Raw genomic sequence first — 22,573 nt, 5'->3', positions numbered from 1 at the left:
AGAGAGAGTGAGCAGGTGTGTGTGCAGCAGGAGCGAAAAGGAAGGTGAAGGGTGCTGCTTCAAGTGTTAAAAGGGATTAAACTTGCTTCATAATGATTGACACTTAATACATGTTCATCAGCTATTGGCTAAAGAGCTGCTGACACCTCAGCTACAGTTGTTTAAATATCATATAGTGGTGAAAAAAGGGCACAAGGATCAAACTGTGGAGAGAGTAAGGATGTGAAGGAGGGAGAGCAGAAGAATATTAGGATGAAAGCAAGGGCAAAAGTGAATCCATACAAATGCAAGAGGAAGAAAAGAAGGGATGAGAAAAAGAAGGAAGATTCCTCCTCTTTGCCCTCCACTCTTCCGTATGATCTAACTCCGCCTCGCCATCTGCTGTCTATAATTACCTGTCTAGTTGTGTGTGTGACTCCTCCCATTATTTAAAAAATATAGGGATACATAAGTCCAACCAAGAACTTCTTTGTAGGTTCAGATGAGCCTCGTTTTTAAATATATATGTAATTATTTAGATATTATTAGCTGTCGAGCTAGTTTATGAAGTCAAGTTAGTTGGACAAAGTTGTTATAAACGGTATAGCCTTACAAAACCTATTATTTAGTGGCTCATTAATAGCTTACACCTTGTATAAAAGTGCCTGCTAATTTTTTAGACAGAATTTCTCATTGAAACCATCAGTCTGGTATATTTGATTTGCCAAAATGTAGTTTCTTAAATTGTATTTGATGTCTTCAGCAGCATGTCAAGTAAACGATATATAAGTGACATGTTGAAGTGATTGCCACATACATCACACAGCTAAAATAAGAATTAGCGACTCTCTGTGTTGAGTTAGACCAGTGTACATGTGTACATGTCAGTAGTAAAGCAGCTAGTGAATAAATCAGACTGAAGATACAAAAAGTCAGTGGATATGCTTCCTGCCAGTTGGCTGACATATTGTTTTGTGACATGAACAAAAACCAGTGAGAGCCATTAAGTGGATCAAGTGTTGGAGATGAAAAGGACGGAAGATGGTGAAAGAGGAGAGAGTGATAGAGGGATGGTCTGGTTGAATAAAGACAGAAAAGGGGGGAGATCAGGAGAGAGAAACAAAAGGGTGAAATCAGGGGAACTGGAGATAGAGGGAGAGAGATGTAGAGAGAGGTATGGAAGGACTGAGAGAGGGAGAGGGAAGGGAGAGAAAGTAAGAGAGAAAAGAGAGATGAGACGATCCATCTTGGCACATTAGGGGGGATCAAGCCTACACTCCATCATGGCTGTCACAGGGATGCACACCTCCTCTCTCCTCTCCTCCACCCATGCATCCATCCATCCCTCGTTGGCTCCGCCAGCCGGCATTTCACTGAAGAATCTCAGCACTAAAAAGTCCTGTCAGGCCTATTTCCTTGTTATTGCCCAGCCCTCTGCTCCCCTTCTTCCTCCTCTCCCCTCCTCTCCCTCCTCTGGATCTGATACATTCCCTCTGCTCCCCAAGATTAAACGCACCCTTGTTGCGCCGCAGGGTGTGTGTGTGTGTGTGTGTGTGTGTGTGTGTGAGAGAGAGAGCTGTGAGGTCCAAAGCAGGACATGTGGGAAGCGCGTAGGTGTTTGTGTGTGTCTGTGTGTGTGTTGCCCTAACATTAATCATCTTTAAGGCGCTGACAAGCCTGGTGTGCGACATCACATCACATCAACACCCCTCCCCACACACACACACACACCCTTCTCCCCCCTTTCTCCTCTCCTCCTCTTCTTCTTGTCCTCCCCTGGATTTATCTGTCCGTTCGCCTCTCCCCATCAGTCACTTCCCTCAGGGAGCGTTTGACGGAGAGAGGGAATCATAGAGGAAGAAAAGGAAAGAAACATGAGGGGTGAGAATGACAAAAATGGGGGTGAGAGAGAGTGACAGCAAACAAGTTGGAAAAATGCATGAAGAAGACAACAGAGAAGGGAAGTTATAAGCAAAAAGAGGGATGAAAAGTAAAAGTCCAATTCTTTTGATATAGCAAAATCTTGCTGTTTGGATTTTGTTTGCATATTTTATTTTAGATTTTAGTTTTTGTAAAGTTCTGTCTTATTTTATTCTAGTTCTGTTGCATGGCCGTTGAATTTCCACCTGTTCCATCACATCAGAGCAAGTTAGATTTGAGTGTGTGTGTGTGTGTGTGTGTATGTGTGTGTGTGTGTGTGTGTGTGTGTGTGTAGTGCGAGTTTGCGGTTAGCAGCTTGTTTCTGACCCTATTGTAAGTCAGCTGAATTCAAATCAGTTCCCACACAAAACTCCTCCTCTGTAGTCTTTCCTTTTGTTGATTGTTGCCATTCCGTTGTCACACTCGTGCATTTACATTTCCTTTTCATCACTTTTTTATAATGATACAAATAAAAGGCAACTCCACAGAGAAGATTCCACGATTCAAAAGAAAATCACTGCACATTGAAATGCTAAAAAGTAAGCTCACACTGTGCAAAATAAGTATTTACTTTCTTAAAAAAGTACATTTTTTTGATATAACAAAAAAACGAGAAATAATCAAGCACAGGCGTATGTTTGTGTGCACGCCTGTGTGTGTGCGTCGATGTCCTCAGGTGTGTGTGATTGTCTGCGGAATAGAAAGAGCCCCATCAGCTGCAGACAGGGATTGGATCTTTCTTTGTTTGCTGTGGCGGATGGCGACGGCTTCAGCATGACTCAAATTATCTTGTCAAAGCAATAAAGGGGAGACGGACGGGGGTAGAGACGGAGAGATGGAGAAACAAGGAGAGAAAGGGAAATATACTGAAGGGAGCGTGGTGGAGGAGACAGAGAAGGGCAGACAGACAGACAGACAGACAGACAGACAGAAAGAAAGAAAGAAAGAAAGAAAGAAACGGAGGAGACTATTGAAATAATCAGATAGGAGATGAGGTTGAGAAGAAAGAAGGAGAAAGAAATGAAACAAATAAATGGATGGTAGGGAGCAGAAAATTAGAAATGGATGAGCTGAAGAGAAAGAGCGTGAGAAGGATAGGTGTGGAAAAAGAAAAAAAGAGGGCGAGAGAGAGAGGCAGAGAGAGAGAGACAGAGAGTAATCGATTACCTATTTTTCAAAGTCACTTAACGTGTCCAGTGCTGTGGCTCTGTTAAGTAGCGGTTGAGGAGAATGGGAGCCCGGTATGCACACACACGCTCTGAAAAAGGGAGGGTGAGGCCGATGTGTGTGCCTATGTGTGTTTGTGTGTGCAGGAGTGTGTGTTCCCCGCTAGTTGTCTCTTGATGAGTTCTCTTGCAGGAAACTGTTCTGACAGACCAATATGTGAGCAAGGATACGTGTCCCCAGAGGGCCGCGTGTGCATGTGTATGTATATGTGTGTGTGTGTGTGTGTGTGTGTGTGTGTGTGTGTGTGTGTGTGTGTGTGTGTGTGTGTGTCAGAGAGGGGGCAAGAGAAACACCAAAGACAAGATGGATCGGGAGTCCCCATACCTGGTCCTCTTGTTGCCGTGGTGACAAGCAGTCTAAACGGGATATCCTGTCTGAGGCGGAGCCTATTGTTTGTAGACTAAAAAAAGCCCATTTGATTGGCTAAATACAGGAAATCCGGAAGTGTCCTCCAACATTAAGCACTCAGACACTTTCAATGGATGGTATTTATAGCCGACTCAGACAGACTCAGACTTGAAAAAGTAGGATGTATATTACTGTACTTACGCACACGTGAACACAAAGGAGACTGCGACCTGCAAAAAATACACACACAGTGCACACGTATCCCCAGTAACACAATGAGAAACGCACTTACACACACAAACAGGTGGGCCCCACCCTGTGCCCTGCTGATCAAGGACAATGAAGTGAGGTAGTGTTGGCAGACTCTATACAGCATTATCTCATCCATGGCTGACACTTCTTTAAATCTGCTTTGACCTGAGAGGACACAATGGAGACTGTACAGCACTCTATTCCCCTTTGTGTGTGTGTGTGTGTGTGTGTGCGAAGAAGAATTGTAATGCACGTGCACTTAATGTGTGTGATTTTAGAGACTCAAACCTTGGTGCTCGCAAGAATACACAATGCTGAAGCTTCCTTGAGTGTCCTTGCAGAATTGAAGGGCAGCTCTGTGTGCAGAACGACAAATACACAGTTGAATACATACATTTGTGAAAAAAAACACCTCTATCACATTAATTACTTTTTGATATGCATTACTTCCAGAAAAAATTTATCCAGTGTAACTGAATTTGCTTGGGTTACCGGCTCTTGTCTGTCCTGTACACATGCTGATGTTCTTCCCTCTGTCTTTCTTCTCATCCTCTGTCCAGGTAAAAAGAAGATGTCTCTGTATGACAGCCAGGCTCCAATCTGTCCCATCTGCCAGGTGCTGCTCAGGCCCGGAGAGCTCCAGGAACACATGGAGACAGAGATTGAGCGGCTAGCTGCCATATGCCTCAGGTAGGCCTTGAACATAGCTACAGACTGTGTATGTTGGTCCTCGCTCACACATACACTCACACACAGTCAGTGCCATCAAATTAAATTTCAAATAAAAAAACTACTTCAAAGGTGTGTGTGCGTGTGTGTGTGTATTTAGGATTACGTAAGCTTGTGCTTGTGGCTGAAAGTTGTCGTAGCTTAGAACTTATTTCTTATTTGATATTTCTTAAGGCTCAAAGTCAAAAAAACGTCTGATAAATCAATTGAACATACGTCATCAGTAGCTTGTTTGAGTTAACTTGACATTGTCTGGATAATAATGTATCAGGAAACGCAAACAAGCAAGCTTTATTTAAGACATACTCTTCACTGGCTCATAGAGATGAATATTCTTTGGCACAGGGTGAAGGCTGAGCTTTAACTCAGCTATAATGTCAGCTCACTGACTGCTATTCTTTCTGCTCAGAGATTTCGGTGCCATAAATCTGCATAAAAGGCAGAGGCATGCCGTCGACGTAACGCTAAGTGTTTCCTACGGGGATTAGGATTCAAACCTGTGACCTCGAGTTCACTGCTGCCCCCTTCCTCTCCTCATGGCAGTTGCACGAGCTGTTTTACGGTGGATAAATCAACTCTAAGCCCTTTTAACGATGGGACACAACCATTAGGATCCATATTTCACCTGGACCGCACGTCTGGCTGTGTGTACGTGTGTGTGTTTGTGTACATACGTGTGTGGCCGTGGTGTGGCTGTGTTTGTGTTTGACCCCGTGTCCACCTAAGCGGCCCAGCTTTATGATAGTCCCCATTAACCTGGGGGAACAGGGCAACAGATAGCGTCACCCCACGTGGAAATCATACTTCATTTACCCCCGTGTACACCTCCTTTACCCCTCCTCCCGTCTGTCCGTGTCCAGATACTGCACCAGTCCTCCTCTTTCCTCTTCTTCCCTTTTTTGATGCCTGCTCTTGTTTCCCCTTCCTTCTCTGTGTTCTCTAGTCACCCTGCTATCTTCTACCTTTGCTTTTCCGATACCTTTATCTACCCCTTTTTCCTCACTTCACAGCTCATATTTCTTCCCTAGCTCTTTTTTTTTTACTTTCTGTTTTCTTAACCTAGAACCTGTCCTGTCATTAATTCATTTCCTTATTTTACTGTGTTTCCACAAGCTAGGATTAACCAGTTGTCCTCAGTGGGAACATGGCAACGTGTGCATTTCTTCCCAGTTTGTGAGGAGAAAAAGAACCAGACAGTTAAAGAGAAAGTTTATATGAGTAACAGAGAAAAATGTAGATTAGTCTCCAGGCAGGTAAAGAATCGTGAAAATTGGGGGACGGGTTGGGATGAAGGAATTAATCAATTAAATAAAATAAATGTTTTTAAAACATATGGAGTAAAGGATCAAATGAGTCTCAGCCAAAGAAAGACATCTAAAGAACTAAGTGAGGCAACAAATAGAATAAAAACAAACCAGCCTTCATCAGTACGTAGTTGTCATGGTGGTTGTTGGATCTTGAGACTAAGAACGGAAGAGAAAAAAATAGAATACATGAGAGTCGAGTATGGGTTATCCATCCATCACTGTCTGGTATGATGAGGTGTGTGTGTATGTGTTTCAATAATTAATAAAGGTTAGCAGTCTGCCCTTCCCTCTGTGGGTCTCACATACCGTGTAGGCTCAAAACCCACATATATATGGAGACACACACATACACACATACGGTCATTTAAGGAAATATGTGTCTTCCGGGGTGAGATGGGATGGTGGCTAACGTCATGCCAAGAGTGGCAAAAAGATAGATTCAAGGGAAAACATTTTCAGATATTTTGATTGAAATGTTCCTTTACAACCAAATACACAAAACGTCTCAGTGTGACTTTGCATGCGCATCACAGGGAAATTGAAGCAGGAGATAAAATAAAAAGCAGCAGAACCTCATTCTATATGGCACACAAGTGCACGCGCACACACACACACACACACACACACACACACTGCCTCCCCCTCTCTGCGGCTCTCTGCATGGTAGCAGCCATCATTGAAAGTGACAGTGGGAATTTGGTCCAATTTGTAGTAAATCTGCCTTTAATGACGACCAGCGCTTGCTGAATGAAAGAGCTGTGGGTATGGAAACGAAGGTGTGTGTGTGTGTGTGTGTGTGTGTGTGTGTGTGTGTGTGTGTGTGTGTGTGTGTGTGTGTGTGTGTGTGTGTGTGTGTGTGGTTGAGTATGTTGGTGTAAAAAATGCGTGTGTCCCATATATGCCTGGTCTCTTCTATATATCTGATCTTCTGTGTGTTTCTACATGTTTTCTGCTCTGTCCTCTGTACATTTGTGTGTGTGTGTGTGTGTGTGTGTGTGTGTGTGTGTGTGTGTGTGTGTGTGTGTGTGTGTGTGTGTGTGTGTGTGCGCGCGCGTTCGATTACATCTGCCATCCTGTCCTCTCTTGTGACTGTGAGCTCTGTCACTTGTTCGTGGCCCACAGCTTCTCATGCACGAACATGGTAATCACACATAAACACACACACACACACAGTCGAGCAAATGGAAATCTATCATGCCCTGTACATGTCAGGTGACTCGTGGGGGCAAAGTAATCTACATACCCCATCGCCCCCTCCTTCATACCCCTGCTCCTCTTCCTCCTCCTGCTCCTCCATAATCAATTTGCCTCCACAGGAGTGAGCGCCCACTTCTCTAGCAGACGACACAAAAAGGCAAAAAGCAATCAGTATCTTGAGGTTGGCGCCATCCCTCCATTCCATCCAACTCCCACTGAAAAAGGACTTATTCATCTCTCTCTCTGTCCTCCTTTGGTCGGGAGTGGAGGTGGGAGGCGCAAAGGCCTCTGCTAGCTGTCAGTCAAATTCAGTCTGTCTCTACTTGTGTAGGACTGATGCAGATTTAATCAGGTGTGGGGAGGGTGGGCAGTTGAATAGAATTGCTTCCAAATTACTGATCAGTCCAATTCAAAATAGTTCTACTGACACAAGACTGGTCCTGAGTTAGTACTGTAGCAGACATAATCTGACTGTTGCAGAACTTCTTTTGGGTTACTTTCCCTTGATCATTTTTTGTGGTTGCAATCATTTAAAAAGGATCGTTCACACAGTTTTAGGAGGCTGGCAGGCTGACTCATTTATCCGCATTAGACATGTTAAGACTAAGGGATTTTACAACAACTGCAGCTACAGATCCAAACATCTGACAATGAGCAGTAATTAGGCACAGAGATGCTTTATCTTATTCAAAACATTTGGAATCACAGAAATATTACATTAGCATCCTGAATAAAGCCTTTTATGTTTTCTCACTAAAATGACAAAGTAATGTAAGAAAGGCAAAGTAGTGCAGATTGATATAACATCACTCCACAAGAGTTCTGGAGCTCTGTATCCAGTCTTTTTTTTCTTCTTTCCTGATATCTGTTTTGAGATAAGGAGCTAGGAGATGAGATAACATGTAATAGCTTTAATTGAAAAACTCTGAAAAAGTCTTTACATTTGTGCCATTTTATATTTCTTTCTAATTTAAAGGGAAACATGAGGGTCAGTTTACTCAGAAAACTTGCATTACAAACTAGGTACATAGATTGTGAAGACTACTAAGCAGGGAGGGACTAACAAAACACACTATTGATTTGCCTTATGGGAAATGTAGGATCCAGTGTTTTTGGACATTGACCTATAGCAGGAACTTCAAGTGATATATATCGGCCTCTGCTTGTTCCACTTACAGTCTCTTGTAAGTCCCCCAACTTTATAGAAGTGTACCACTAAACCACTGGAGTGTGTCTTTAAACTAGGACAAAAGGTTTACGGCATAGCAAGAAATCAATACATTTAAGCTTCTACTAGTACTTTTATTTTGAAAAACTGTATACCTACTCCTGTAATTATATACAGTTCCTCAATTACTTGTACTGCTTGTAATTTAAATACTTACAGGACTTACCTGCTACTGTCTTGTACATTAATGAAGTTTCAGACTTACAAAGTTGTTGTGGTGTTTAGAAAGGCCACGGTCAACTCATAAATAATCTCTGATTTCCTGATTTGTTTTAGTCCGTGGACATTCAGTGTCCATCTGTTCTGCTTTTTCTTCCTTTTGTCTTTTACTTTAATCGCAGAGGGCAAGGAAAAAGGAAAACAAGGTACATTTGACCGACCACCTGATCCCTCGTGGCTGTGACTACTTCCTGTTTATGATCTTGCAGGTGTCTTGCCCCTCGTTTTGGTTTATCATCTTCAGAGATGTATGAGTGGGACATTGTGTTGTAATACTTGTTTGAAGCACCAGCATGTCCTCACCTGTCACCTTCCGGTCACACACATACCTCATTACCACAACACATTTTAATTTGCTTTGTCTCCAGTTTTTCAATCCTCCCTTCCTTTCTTTTCCTCCTGTCTGTCTGTCTGTCTGTCTGTCTGTGTATGTTTCACTTCGCTGTGCTGCTCATTTCCACTCTCTCCTCCTTGCTTTGACACGGCAGGCAGCTGGAATTTCCAGCCCCATAACCCTCGCCATCAAAAATTCATAGAACCGGGCAAACAGACGTATGCGAGAGGAGGCAACGACACACCAACTCTCCCATCACTCCCTCTCTTTCTTTCTCTCGTTTCTTGTCTTCTTTCATCTTTCCCCAGCTCGATCTCTCTCTTTATGTTGCCCGCTCTCCCCCCTTCACCACATCTCTCTCTCACCTCACATTTCATCTCCTTCTACCTTTTTTCTCCTCTCCCCCCCTTTTTTTTTGCTCCCTTTCATCTCTCTATCAGCCCCTCTGTCATTGTGGCAATTTTCTCCCATCGTGGCAGGCATGCAACTGCTGTCCCCACTCTCCCTCTCCCTCCTTCTCTTGTCGCTGTTTGACACTGTCAACAAGCAGGTAGAGGTGGCTGTTATTGTTGATGCCTCTGCAGAGGTTCCAGGTAATGAATAAAAGAGAGATAGAGGGAGAAGGAGAGAGAGATGACAGAGACAGAGATAGAAAAGAGAGGCGGGAGCGGCTGTGGCGGGGTGCTGTTGGCAGATTCCCCTGCATTACACAGCAGCTTGACTGTGTCACCCGTGCCATAGCAAATGTAAAATAAAAAATATATCAAATACAGATAAGGAAGGATAAACACTCCAGCCTTTATTTATTTTTGAAGGTTTTGGTTTCAGATTCTCTGCTAGCAGAGCGATATCATTGGTATTGCTAACAATGCTAACAATATGGTTGGAAGCTAGCCATTGACGCCAGCTCCCTATCCCAAAGTAATCCATTCACATCCCACAGTCCAGAAAAATGTCTGATTACAGAAGCTAAACACGCTCCAACAGCAATTTCATTGGGCCTTTAAAGAGGTACTCCAGCAATTTAATATTGCCCTTTCATAAAGTTGAAGGGCTAATAGGATACAGATCAAAAATGGTAAGCAAGGATCAAAATTAATTCTGTAGACGCTAATAAATCCTGACTTTTAGTTCCGTGAAACAGCACCTGATCTTACGTTTCCCATGGTGGAACCAATATCTTTTTGTCAGACCCTCTCCTGTTTGGTAAACATCTGTATCTTTCAAAATCCTCCTCTCCAGTTTGCAACATTCGTTTTAATGTATGTTAAGACATTGAAGGATCTGTTCAGAAGTTTTCAAGTCCGTCTTAAACAACAGTAAGGTACCCATTTGAACATTGAGACACTTTTTGTTTGCAGCAATCATTAAAGTTGGTTAGGCTGAATCAGACTGCTGAATCTTTACTTTAAGCTATAAACAGTTTTAAATATGTTTGTATGGAATGAGGACTGTGGATTTTGTCACCCATCACTTACATTGGAAGCACTTCAAGAACGGAACGTGTAACAAAGGATATAAACAGGAGACATGACACAAACTGCACTCCACATCACTGAATGTGTATAAGGAAAATTTCCATGGCTTCCATACGTCCATGCCTCTACCTCATCATGCATTCCTTCTCCACTCTGTGCAGCTATGCATTATATTTCTGTCTTATATTTTCCTTGTCTTGCTCTCGTGCCGTCTTGTGCACCACTTTGTAAATTCTTCTCTCAGATAAGTGACATATAAATAAGGCTTCTTATTCTGATTATCCACCCATCCATCCATTGAAAAAGGAAATCCCTTGTCTAGCAAGGCATGCTGTCAGATTAGAGGTCTCGCTCAATTCAGTTTCAGGCACATTCCTTTCCATGGTTTGCCAATGTCTGTCTGTCCGTCAGTCAGTCAGTCAGTCAGTCTGTTTGTGTATGTGTGTGTGTGTGTGTACGTGTGTGTATGTGTGTGTGTGTGTGTGTGTCCGAGGGGGTCTGGAGTGCTAACAGGGTCTCAAAGCAAACATGACAACCCTGTCTCGCTTTGTCAATGTCAAGCCTGTCGCAACGCTTCGAGAGGCTCCGAGAAATGTATCTCTGTGTTCGGGTGGAAGGCAGAAAGAGAGAAAAGGGAGGAAGAGAAGGAGGAGAGGGCTACAAAAAGAAATGAAGGAGCAACAGATCAATTGAGAGTGAAAAGAGAGAGTAAATGAACAGAATCAGATGGAAAATGTGTCAGAAAAAGAGATCAGAAATAAAGTAACGTGAATTGAACATGGCAGAATAGAGGCTTCTTTCTTTCTTTCTTTCTTTCTTTTTCGTTCTCTTTCTTTCTCTCTCTCTCTCTCTCTTTCTGTGCCCCTTCCCTCCTCTCTTTCCCTTCTTCCCTATAATATTTACAAGTCCATCGATTCTCCTTCACATATTTCAGTGTCAAAGTGACGACGGGCTGACTGCACTGACAAATCAAATCACTGCAAAATCAGTTATTTCCTGCTGTTTCTACTGCAACAAACAAGTGTGTGTATGTGTGATGACAAGACCAACCGGGAGAACATCCCGCTAATGTTCTCAGTATCCTACCATTTTCAGTAATAGTTTCGTTAACCATAAAATATAGAAGCAGGAGACGGATGAGTGGATGGATTAAAGTTTGTTAAAGACCATGATACTCCATGATTTCCCCAGAAAAATCACAACAATTTCTCGATCGAATCGAACGTGCCATCCAAAAATAGATAGTATGTTAAAAATGAATGATCTGTCAGAGACATTTCTAAAGGCATAAAAAAAGCCGACAGACCAGATTCAACATTGCACTACATAACACATGACAAACTCACTGGAATCTCTTTTGTCTTTTCTCTCCAGCAGTAAGAACCCCTCACCCAAGGATGGAGCAGCCACTCCAGGAACCCCCAAGGTAAGATGAATCCCAGCTTTTTTAACATGTCTTTGTTTGGATCATTCATTCAGGCTTAAACCAAGCACATCTTCTGTTTTTACACCTATATTTGAAGAGATTATATTAAATATATTAAAGAGAAGTGATCATTTCCTTCCTCATGGATCGAACCTTTATATTCACATTGACAGAGTGCAGAAAGAGCAATGGTATTCATTTTCAATGATATGTAATGCAGTTCTTTACTGTCTAGCTCTGTTATTCTGAAGCCTTGGTTCCTCTCTGTTGCACTTAGAGGAAATCAGCTGTACTGTAGGCCTCTGTCTTATATCTCACACAGACACACACAAACACACACACATAGTACCAGTCTCCTGTGGTCCAGCAGGCAGCAGAGCCAAGAGGCACTGTACTGCGATTGTTCCAATTAGAGACACCGAGATGCAGACAGAAGGAAAAGGAGGGGAAAAAAGACGAAAAAGAAAGATAACGTCAAATTGTAGGAAGTCTGATTCATGATTCCATCAAGTAAGCATTCACTTATAGTGTCTCCATCCACTCACTCATCTGAACACATCACAAGCTGCAAAACTAAGAGAGTTTTTTTTAAGAAGGAAGACCTTTCTATCCTCAGCATGATCTCCAGGAAAAAAAAATCTGACTGTCATTTCAGAGGACTTAAAAAGTTGTAGGGGCTTCGGGTATATATGCTAGCTTGAGAATATAATGGATTTGATAGAAAAAGGAAAAGAACAGAGAAAAGAAATAAAAAAGAGACTGAGATGTTGATTAATGATAGGAATCAAACTGCCAGATTTTGAGAACTTACTCCTAAGAAATTTAAAATACCTTAAAGCCTGGGCTTAGTTTTTATCCTCCAACAGATGTTTCCCCGTTAAAGCGTAATATAGAGTTTTTTCTCCCTTTTATTTTCTGTCCTTTTCCTAAAGACAGAGGGTGTCGTATGTTGTACAGATTGTGAAACCCTCTGATGCAAACGTGTGGTTCGGGACCATATTAAAGCAACAGAATCAGTTTAGGTTTCAACATGAACTGGTTAAGATGAGCATTTGTTTCCACTGATACAAAAACAGGTAAAGTTCCTTAAATGTGGATATCATTACTTTCTTTGTGGAGCTTTATAATAGAGTTAACAACTTCTATCTCTTGATTATCACTTACGCTCCTTCCATACTGGGAAGTGCCACTGGAATACTTCACCAAATCAAGAAAATTTCCAATACCATAAGTTTCAGAGAAGCAACTTTATCCAACATGGCTGAAAACATGACACTGAAGAATAATAACTCTATTATGCTCCTTAGTATTGGTAAGACCGGTGTCAATGGTTCCTCAAAGTATCCTCAAAGTACTCAGTCTTAATCATTTCCATGTTTGTCTTCATTTCAAACTAACGACTATGTGAAAGTCAGATGCCCTGCTGCAGAAAAAGTTCATCCGACATGCACTTGAACGCAGCTTAAGAGGTCTAAAATAATTCACAGGATACATTTTCATTCCCACACACCTTAAGGTGCTGACCCAGGCTTAGAGCAGCTCTCGCCGCACTGTGGGTGGCCTTGCACTTGAGAAAGGCAGACAGAGCAAGTCTGAGTGCTGGCCGTCCACTCCGGCCGTGACTGCGCATCTCACCGCTGTCGTTTAGTATTCAGCGGCAGGCCATGGAGAATGGAGAGGGCCAGTGTGAAGCACATGGGCCTGTTGTCGTCGTCTCTTCCCCTGTATGCACCACCCATCCCCTGTTAGACCGGAGATTAACCCAGACGCACCTCCTTACGGGGTGTTCGGCCCACTTTGTGTAGTTCTTGCCAAGCAAAGGTGATTGGGTCACACTGAAAACATGCGACATCTGTAAAGCCCCACACTCTTTGACATACACACATACTACACCACCTGCATGTGAGATTTCGACACGTACTTGTCCTTTTCTCTTTGCCTCCCTTTATGTTTTTATCATTGATTTACACATACAAAACACAGCTTTAAACATAGTCAATTTTCTTACAATTCAAATTGTCAAAACACAATTCATTATAATCCTTAATGTCAAATTTAGAGTTAAAATTTGGTACAACGAGGTGTGAATCCAGTGACTCACCTGAGTGTGGCTTTAAATGCAACCTTTTTGTAGCTGATCTTTTTGCATGTTGATTTAATTGGTTGGTTTAAAAGACCAAAATTTCAATGAAAGATCTTCACTCTTAATCTCATCGTAGAATACCGTTAAATGTCATATTCTAATGATAAAACTTAAGCATATTCCCAGAACGCCCCCAGGTAAATGATTCCTGACCTTTTTAAACCTGAGTAAAAGGGAAAAAAAACGACCATACACACACGCGCGCTCACACACTTACGCAGAGGCATAAAAGCATCATGCATAATGTCCAATTTACTGTGGCAGCACTGGAGGTTGGTCATTTCTCACGTATTATTATTAGATTACTGCTGTCGAGCACTTAAGCCTCTGCTCTGCCCCTTTCCACTTGATTAATAGGAGACGACTGTAAATACAAATATTTCATAGCTGCCTTGTAAAAAAAAAAACAGCGGCAGCACAGGCACACATGAAAATACAAGTACGCACACACAGCGAGTGCTCTGTCAGGACTAAGCCTTGTAAAAAAGTGATATTGCTCCTCTTTTCCTCCCTCGTTCTCTTCCTTTCACATCATTATCTGCTTGCTTCTTGTTCACTTGAGGAATTCCCTGGATTGTCTTTGTCACAGAGTGGGTTAGAAGAGGATATTGTTTTATATGTGTGTGTCTACGAGAGAGAAAGAGGGAGAGAGAGAGAGAGAGAGAGAGAGAGGGTGTGTGTGTGTGTGTGTGTGTGTGTGTGTGTGTGTGTGTGTGTGTGTGTGTGTGTGTGTGTGTGTGTGTGTGTGTGTGCGTGCGTGCGTGCGTGCGTGCGTGCGTGCGTGCGTGTGCACAAAGTGTTGCGAGACAGATTTATGGACAGACAGTGTCCCGTAATGTCAGACAGTTACGCTCCTCCTTTTCAGATGTTTACCCTTCCTCCTCCTCCTCCCCCTCCCTTCATCCTCTCTTTTCAATCACTCGTTCTTCCCTAACTCCTCTTAACGTCCCGTAAACATTAACTCTAATCAGTGGAAGGGACTTTATAGACAAAGTCAGGCAGGTTACAGTCATCATCAATGACGTGTCGCTCTCAGCATCTGTGGCAATAACCCTCTTGAAATTCTCCAAGGGTATAGATTCCCCATTACGTGTTTTTTGTCTTTTCTGTGTAAGAGATCACTAAAGAAACAATCTTTACATTTTAGAATTATTTTTAGAAGGTGTACTCATTTAACACTGACAACAAGGTAAAAAAAAATATTATTGTTTTGTCCAATATTTTACAGACATTTTACATTTTGCTCTTAATTTAGCAGTAACCCGTCACCTGAAATTTTAACTGATTTGATCTTTTACACTTCAACTGCTTTCATTTCTTATTCAAATTGTCAAATGACAATCCAACTGATTTCAGTTGTCACTGTTATCTTCTTTTACTGACATATGTCAATTCAGTTGCTTTCACCACTCATCGAATAACATTTTGACTGCTTTCATTTCTTTCCCTTCAACTGCCACCTGTCATTTCAATGTTTACACTTCGACTGACACTTCAAATCCTTTTAGGTCTCAGATCTTTACCTTTGATCAACAAAAAAAGACTTGTTCTAACTTCTCCATCTTCTAATGTTGACAAATGATTTACTGCACCTGCTTTCCATGCTGACACTTTAACTGACATAATTTTTCTGTTTACTGTATACTAATGCACTAATGTCTTTCAGGATTTACGCAACACCATGAGAATTCACTACTTAAATTTCAACTAACACTTCAACTTCACTCATGCGTTATATTTATTTTGACACCCACAACTTCCACTTAAACTTCCATTTTAGATGCTATTTCAGGTTTGTTTTTTATTATTTGCATTTTGATAACCTCTTCAACTACAACTTCAAACTGTCATCAGCTTTCTCCAGAAAAACTTAGCTTTTTCTGATTGTTGCATTGAGTTTGTATGGACATTGTAGACGTTTAAATAATTCAAATGATCCTATTGTCAAGCCAAGCTGATGTGTAGATGGCGGTGCACGCTGATGTAAAGAGTAAAATGGTATCTGTTTTCCTTATGTTTAATTTTAGTTTTTTGAAACAGCATTACTCTTGCCTTGTCCATGCTTATTGATTGTTCCCATGCAGCAGCTGTCAAGCGAGGACAGTTTCCGCTGTAATCGTTGCTCCAGAGGTGATAATATAACAAGATCATCTGCATATAGAAGACATTTTATTTCTTTCCCTCTCTCTCTCTCTCTCTCCAGTCAATGCTGTTGTCGGTGCACATCAAGCGTGAGGGAGAGTCTCCCGTGGTCTCACCCTTGTCCTCTGAAGACATCCACCACTCCGACAGATACCAGGTCACACTCATGGACACACAGACACACACACACATTCTCCTGTTTGTCACTTAGGAGTATTGTCTATAGCTCACTTTATAAATAATTATCTACAATATCTAGCTATAATGTAACATTTGTTTTTTATTTTTTTTATTTGTACAGACTTTTCATACCATCAACTAATATGGGGTGTTTAAATTAGTTAGTTGCAAGGGAACATCATAGTCTTGACTAGGATCTGCCCAGTTTACAACCACAATTTTAAATGGGACACTGTGTCTGCTAATTCCTGCTAATTTCTCACGACACTTGGAGTTTGCAGTACAGTTTGGATGAGTAGCTTCCGAACTGACTCCAAACAACAAGTTTATTTAGATCTTTGTCAAAAATGTTGGGTTTTTTTAATGGTTACCACACTCACACCAACAAGCTGATGGTGACAAGTGTTTTAGCCATCCACCCCATCCAGGGAGGAAAATGTTATACATTTTGCTACTCATCTTACCTAAATAACACCATCATTAAGCTGCAATTTATTATTCTATGTGGAATTCTAATACATCCTGTTTAATGTAATGTTTTATGCTGAGAGGATATCTTCTAGTTTTGTCACACATCTGCCATGACGATCTGGTTTGTTCGTTAAATTACAATGCTCCCATCCTGTTCTACATTATTTTGCTGCTGATTAACCACTCTATCAGTAAAAACTTCACTGATGCCCGCCTTTAATGTTACACTATCATTAAGCTGAATGTCAGCTGTTAAATAGATAGAAAATTGAGATGCGAGGCACATTCTCAGCACTGCTTTTTTGGCCATATTAACTATGTAGCGAATCATGAGACTTCCATAATGTATTGAATCAAATTGTCAGTTTCCCTAATTATGACAGATGTAGAACAGTATAGCAGAGGATCATGGTAGATTTTGGTTTTTATGCCCTCTCAGCAGTTAAGTTGACCAACAGGCCAATCTCCTTAAATCTCAGCTGTCTTTAAAGCCACCCTGACTGCTTTTATCTCTTAAATTCATCAAAGTTTGTTCGGGTAATTCTTCTGGCCATGATGTATCTCTGGGTTAAGTGGGTTTCCACCCTTACACCATAAAATAAGAACTATTAAGTCCATGCAGACGTTACATCCATACGTTCGGGATGACACAGCTCATAAAGACCATATAGCGATAAAGTAGATTTTCTCATTAAGTGAAACTGCTGAAATCACCTTATATTATACAAATGATTAAGTCAATGGTGACTCTTTTTACCACCCTGAAAATGAAGCATAATGGCAGACTTTGCCACCTTTTCCCTGCCTGTCAGTCCGTCTCAGTGCTCTTTTCCTCTCTACCTCTTCCCTTCCTCTAAAAACCTGACCTACCCGCAGCCATTCAGTGAGTGTATCATAATGATACGGTAGTAGTGGCGATGCGAGGCAAGTGGGCCTATAACTCAAGTGGCGGCAGGGAGGGGAGGGGAGAGAGCGAAGGAGTGAGGAGACGGATGGAGGGCTCGAACAGAAGGAGAAGGCCTGACTGCTTGTCGGCTCTCACTGATGGACGATGGGCCGATGGTGAGGGGACTGAACCGCTGCCTACTCACTGTTGCCGTGTCAAAGAGAGGGCATCCGTAACTGTGACAGGGGATGCTTTAGTCAGCATATAGCTAAAGACATGCAGGCCTCTGGGTTTGAATCCCAGTAGACCCGAGGTGCACATTCTGCTAAAGACAGAAGTGGAAAGGACAAAGAGATGTGACCTCACTTAATTTATTTTGTAAATGCTGTAATTTTAATGATAAGATTCTTAATGATATAGAGAATTCACCCCAGGCATCTTGAACTACCAAGGACCCCAAATGTTCCACATTCGCTTTGATAAATGTTTAATTTAATTGTATGTCACAATTACCAGTGGTGGAACATAACTGATCACATTTACATAACATTGAAGTTACACACTTTATACCTCTACCTCACTACTTTTCAGAGGAAAATAGTGTACTTTGCACTACTTTGCAGATTTTAAATTAAAAAGAACATATGAGATACAAATATGTATTACTTAAGATTTAACCAGTAGAAGTGAAGATGGGCCCTTTGTAATATTTGATGTTTGATATTTGATAAAATCTAGTGTTCTCCCTTAGAAATGCAGATAATATTTTTTTCAGTTACAAGGGCCATTTTTCTGTTTTATGAGTGGGCCTACCTTTTATTTTAATAGCCTACTTTAAGTGCATTTAGCTGATAATACCCTGGTACTTTAACTTTAAGTAGGAGTTTTAAGGCAAGGCTTTTAGTAGTAATTTTACATTGATGTATTTTTACTATATCGTAGGTCTTAAGAATCTCAGTATTTCTTGCACCACTTACATTTACAGTATAAGAACTTAGGTTTGGCTTTTAATAGCTGCAAAACACCAGAAACCAAGAAACTACACTTTAAGAGTAAAAAGCAGGAGTTTGTCAAACATCTAACTGACATTTTTATCCTGACTGTATCATGAGTGAAATTTTGAAATGCCTCTTTTTAAAATGATCCTTTATACACAATGGTAGAGAAGCAATAAAATAGTTGTGCATGTGTGTATGTAAAACACTAAAGCCGTTAAATGAGGAGGCCGTTTAATGAAACCCGTTGCTTCCCCCTAGCGGTCGCTCTCCGGAACAACACGTGACGTTTCCCCACTTCCGTCTCCAGCGGGTCACATGACCAAAACAAGCTAACATGGCGTCGGACATGAGTAGTATTTGCCGATACGGGCGCCACTTTCAATCCTTTTCCATCCATATTAAATGATAGATAGGAGCTTGAGTTTGCAGTCATGTACAGTATCTGGAAAGACAGTCGGGTGGTTTACAGCAGTGAGTTTTGGCGGCTGTAGAATGAGCTGTGAGTGAAGCCCGACAGTTATGGAGGAGGTGGAAAACAATAGACATGTACGTTTGTTTACACTGCCACAGCATCCAAAGCAATCTCATTCTGAAAAGTTCTATTTGTGCTTGTAACTATATTATAATGATTCTATATTGTCTAATCTATATTTCCCCTCTCTTCTTTCTCTTCTGCCTGCAGACATTTTTACGAGTTCGAGCAAACAGACAAACAAGATTGAATGGTAGGTACACATAACGTTTCACTTCCTGAGTGATGCTTAATATTGCTTATTAATACACATTGCATTGCTACGATGGATTTATTTGATTTAAATGTCGTTATTAAGAGTGCATTACTGTATTTAGGCTTGTTTTTGGTCACAGAATGTCTGGAAAAATATTATAGAGAATTACATAAGTATCCAAACATTATGTTTAATTATATAAATATAAATGCACTTTATTATATATATATTACATATCATCTATGTGGAAGTACATTTCTATCAGTTAAATATGAATACAAAAATGAAAATAATAAAAAGATGTGTCATCACAACAAATGAACGGGAAACATGATATCACTGGTGTCAAAGCACAGGAGACAAAACAGTTTATTTACAGTGTGACTTTATGATGGTGATCTATTACCTGATGTGAAGTCCTTTCTGAAAGATGTCTGTTTTGATTTAATGCAACATGTTTTACTACTTTATATTTTCTGCGGTGTCAGGTGATGTTGATCTCTCCTTCCTTATTGATGTCATGTGGCAGACACCTGTGGCTCCTATAGTTGTATATACGTTTTTTAATGGATCAGTCTGAAAAAAGCAGTCTTCTCAATATATCATCTGTGGTGATAATGACTTTTTCACATCAGGAGCTTTCAGTGTGTGGACTTTCTCCTTCATTTTTGTAGTATGTTTTGTTTTTTATATGCCTTAAGCATCTTATTGTGTGGGCTAAGCTGATTGTTAGCTCTAAGTAGCCCCAGTTTGTACCATTTACTTGTTTTATCATATAGCTGAATTGGATTTTCTAATAAGTATTAACCCAGGAGTCTTTCAAAAACCCAGAAGTATTGTTAAACAACACTAAGAGCTGTTCTGGAAGTATTTAGATCATCCTCAAAGACTCCTTTAACCATCTGGCTATAAAATATTACAGTTGTTACATGAACACAAAGATTATATACCAGTTTTTTTAAGTTACGTCTGTATTTCCTTATCCTTGTAGCCGGAATTGACATATCTCCTGGCTTTTATTCTAAAACACCAGCAAAACACACCAGTAAAACTATAGTGAAAGTTTTGGTTCACAATAAACAAATTGAGAAAAGATGTTTTCACGTCTTTGTTTGGATTAGAAAAAAGAAAGTGTTTAGAACAGTCCTTGATGATTCTACAGTGTTGTTCAAGTACCGTCAGGGTTTTTTTTCTGGGTATTTATTTTTGAAAGTCCTTTTTTTATTTTAGTAACTTAAACCTTATCTGACAACATTAGGCACAAACTGAGGCTAAGCTCTGAAAAAAAGGCTTCCGAGCTTCTAGCTAGCATTACTAATCACTAAATAAATTGAGCAGTGCTTGCAGTCCACACAGTTCTATGTCAGGTTTTGAATGCAGTATTTGGTCACTTTACTCATGCCTCAACAGGCATCACTGTAGGCTTCATAAATGCTTGCACTAAAGGAGGATATTTTACTGTTAGCACCTTGTATCAACCAACATCTTGGTGACTGTCATGGTGTTTTGTTACTCACTGACATTAGTAGTGGTCATTGTCTACAAAGGCCAAGCCTTAGCTGTTGCCTGGCTGCTTCTATCTTCAGGTCTGGATCTAAATTGGGTTGAAAGACAAAATGTCTCACATTTTCATGCGTCTTGATCCACAATACAAGGGTGAACAGTTATCAGAGATGCTACTTTAGTGAAAGCTCGACTTTATTAAACACAGATATCACCTGAGTTGTTGTTTCTTTTCCACACTATTAGATAAACCAGTATGATTTCAAAATTGGTAACTTTTTTCAGTCCACCCTGTTAGCTTTTACTAAAAATGCTGATCCTTTTTTTATCAAGGGATACTGAAGCAGTGTAAACCAATACATGCTAAAATAATCAACATATTTGTATCAGTTGACTCTTACCACATTGGTTGTTGTCTCTATTGCAAGACATTTTGTGTGTCCAGTCTTCAGGCGACACACAGATAACTCAGCCTTTTCCAGTCAGTGCCGATGACAAGAGCCAATGTAGACTTAGTTTAAACTTAGCCCTCCATTACTTTCTTTCTGCCCTCATGTGGAACCAGGAATCATTCTCATGTGGGGTATAACGGCTGAGGGGGGGCAGAGATCCCTGCCGGACCTAATTAGCAGCCCCTTCCCTCCTCTATTTAACAACGCTCCCCTCGATTAGCGTCAGGGGAGAATGGCGAGAAGGAGGCTGTTTCTCTCTTTAACCCTCCCAGCCTCACTCCCTCCATCTTCTTCCCCTGCAGTTATGGTGTATCGCCTTATGTCCTCCTCCTCTCCCTCCATCCCTTGCCACGCTCCCTCTTGGCCTCTTCTGCTTTCCCAGCCAGCTAAAAATTAATGTCCCCGCGCGCCATTTGCAGTTAAGAAAAAACGACAGAGACTCGGGGCGCAATGACGGCTGTTCTGCTCTGTTAAATTTCTAATTAAATGTGTGTGTGTGTGGTGGGAGGCTGTGACAGGAGGGCAGGGGAGGTAAGGAAGGAGAAACAGAGGGAGAGGAATGTCCTGGATGTAAAGCGTAGGAACGGGATTAAGATTGTCCAGTCCAGCGATGTCTTGTCATTTTTTTTCTTTTTTACACATTTAAGAAGTTTAGCCAGCTCTCACATGCTTCTAGGTGTAGAAAGAATTGGATAATTTAATATCACATATGATCAAATCAAGGAAGAGTCATCTGACAGAAATATTCCTCAGGTCTTTTAGAGTCTCTCCTGTTCCTTGAAACCAGCGATACTGTGGAAACATGCTTGAAAACTTATTAACAATAACATTGAGATTAAAATTGTGTCTCTCTGTCTTTTTCTTTTGACTCCCCAGCCCGTATAGGGAAGATGAAGAGGAGGAAGCCTGAGGAGGGGGGCCAGGTATGTCCGCTGTGCAGTGCCCCCTTGGCTGGGAGCGAGGAGGAGATGAGTAGACATGTGGAACAATGCCTGATCCAGGTAGTACAATCCTGGCCCTGAGCCCCCGCCTACCTCCAGTCGGACAGCCTGTCGACCTCTTCCTCTTCCTGTAGATGCTGACCAGTCACCTCTTTACTTCCTGTAGATTCTGTCCAATCACTTCTGTACATTAGTGCAGATACCAACCAGTAGCACCTGTAGTTTTTCTAGATTTAACTTCCTTTGGTGGCGGTGCTGCATTCACATCATATGGGAATAACTGAAAGACTTGACCATTAAAAAAAAACGCAGGACATTAAAGTGTCCCTCGTTAAAGTTTGCCCCTGCAAAGCTGATCTGCAGTTTATCCCATATGACATGGTTGCATCTTATTCAGTGGCATGCAGCTCCCGTAGGAGCATAACAGTTAGATCTTTATTGTCTGTTGATTAGGGCCAATTTGGCCTTACTTGTTGTAGCTGTAG

The 22,573-nt window shown here is 41.2% G+C and overlaps 1 protein-coding gene across 7 annotated transcripts in view; it reads left to right on the top strand.

Moving 5' to 3' along the window:
• rnf220a (ring finger protein 220a) overlaps positions 1-22,573 on the top strand; it is a 303,417-nt gene that overhangs the window by 253,977 nt on the left and 26,867 nt on the right. For 2 of the 7 annotated variants that reach the window (XM_084368119.1, XM_084368117.1), the window contains 5 exons: positions 4,287-4,416; positions 11,593-11,644; positions 15,991-16,086; positions 19,147-19,189; positions 22,015-22,148. In XM_084368119.1, coding sequence (XP_084224245.1) covers positions 4,287-4,416; positions 11,593-11,644; positions 15,991-16,086; positions 19,147-19,189; positions 22,015-22,148 — 455 coding nt within the window. The remainder of the gene's footprint in view (positions 1-4,286; positions 4,417-11,592; positions 11,645-15,990; positions 16,087-19,146; positions 19,190-22,014; positions 22,149-22,573) is intronic. The other 5 variants (XM_084368123.1, XM_084368122.1, XM_084368121.1 and 2 more) reach the window with 5 other exon arrangements.

Source organism: Pagrus pagrus, assembly GCF_965226575.1.
Source record: "Pagrus pagrus genome assembly, chromosome: 12".
Taxonomy (NCBI): domain Eukaryota; kingdom Metazoa; phylum Chordata; class Actinopteri; order Spariformes; family Sparidae; genus Pagrus; species Pagrus pagrus.
The sequence above is the reverse complement of the archived record's forward strand: the minus strand, read 5'-3'. Positions and strand labels throughout refer to the sequence as shown.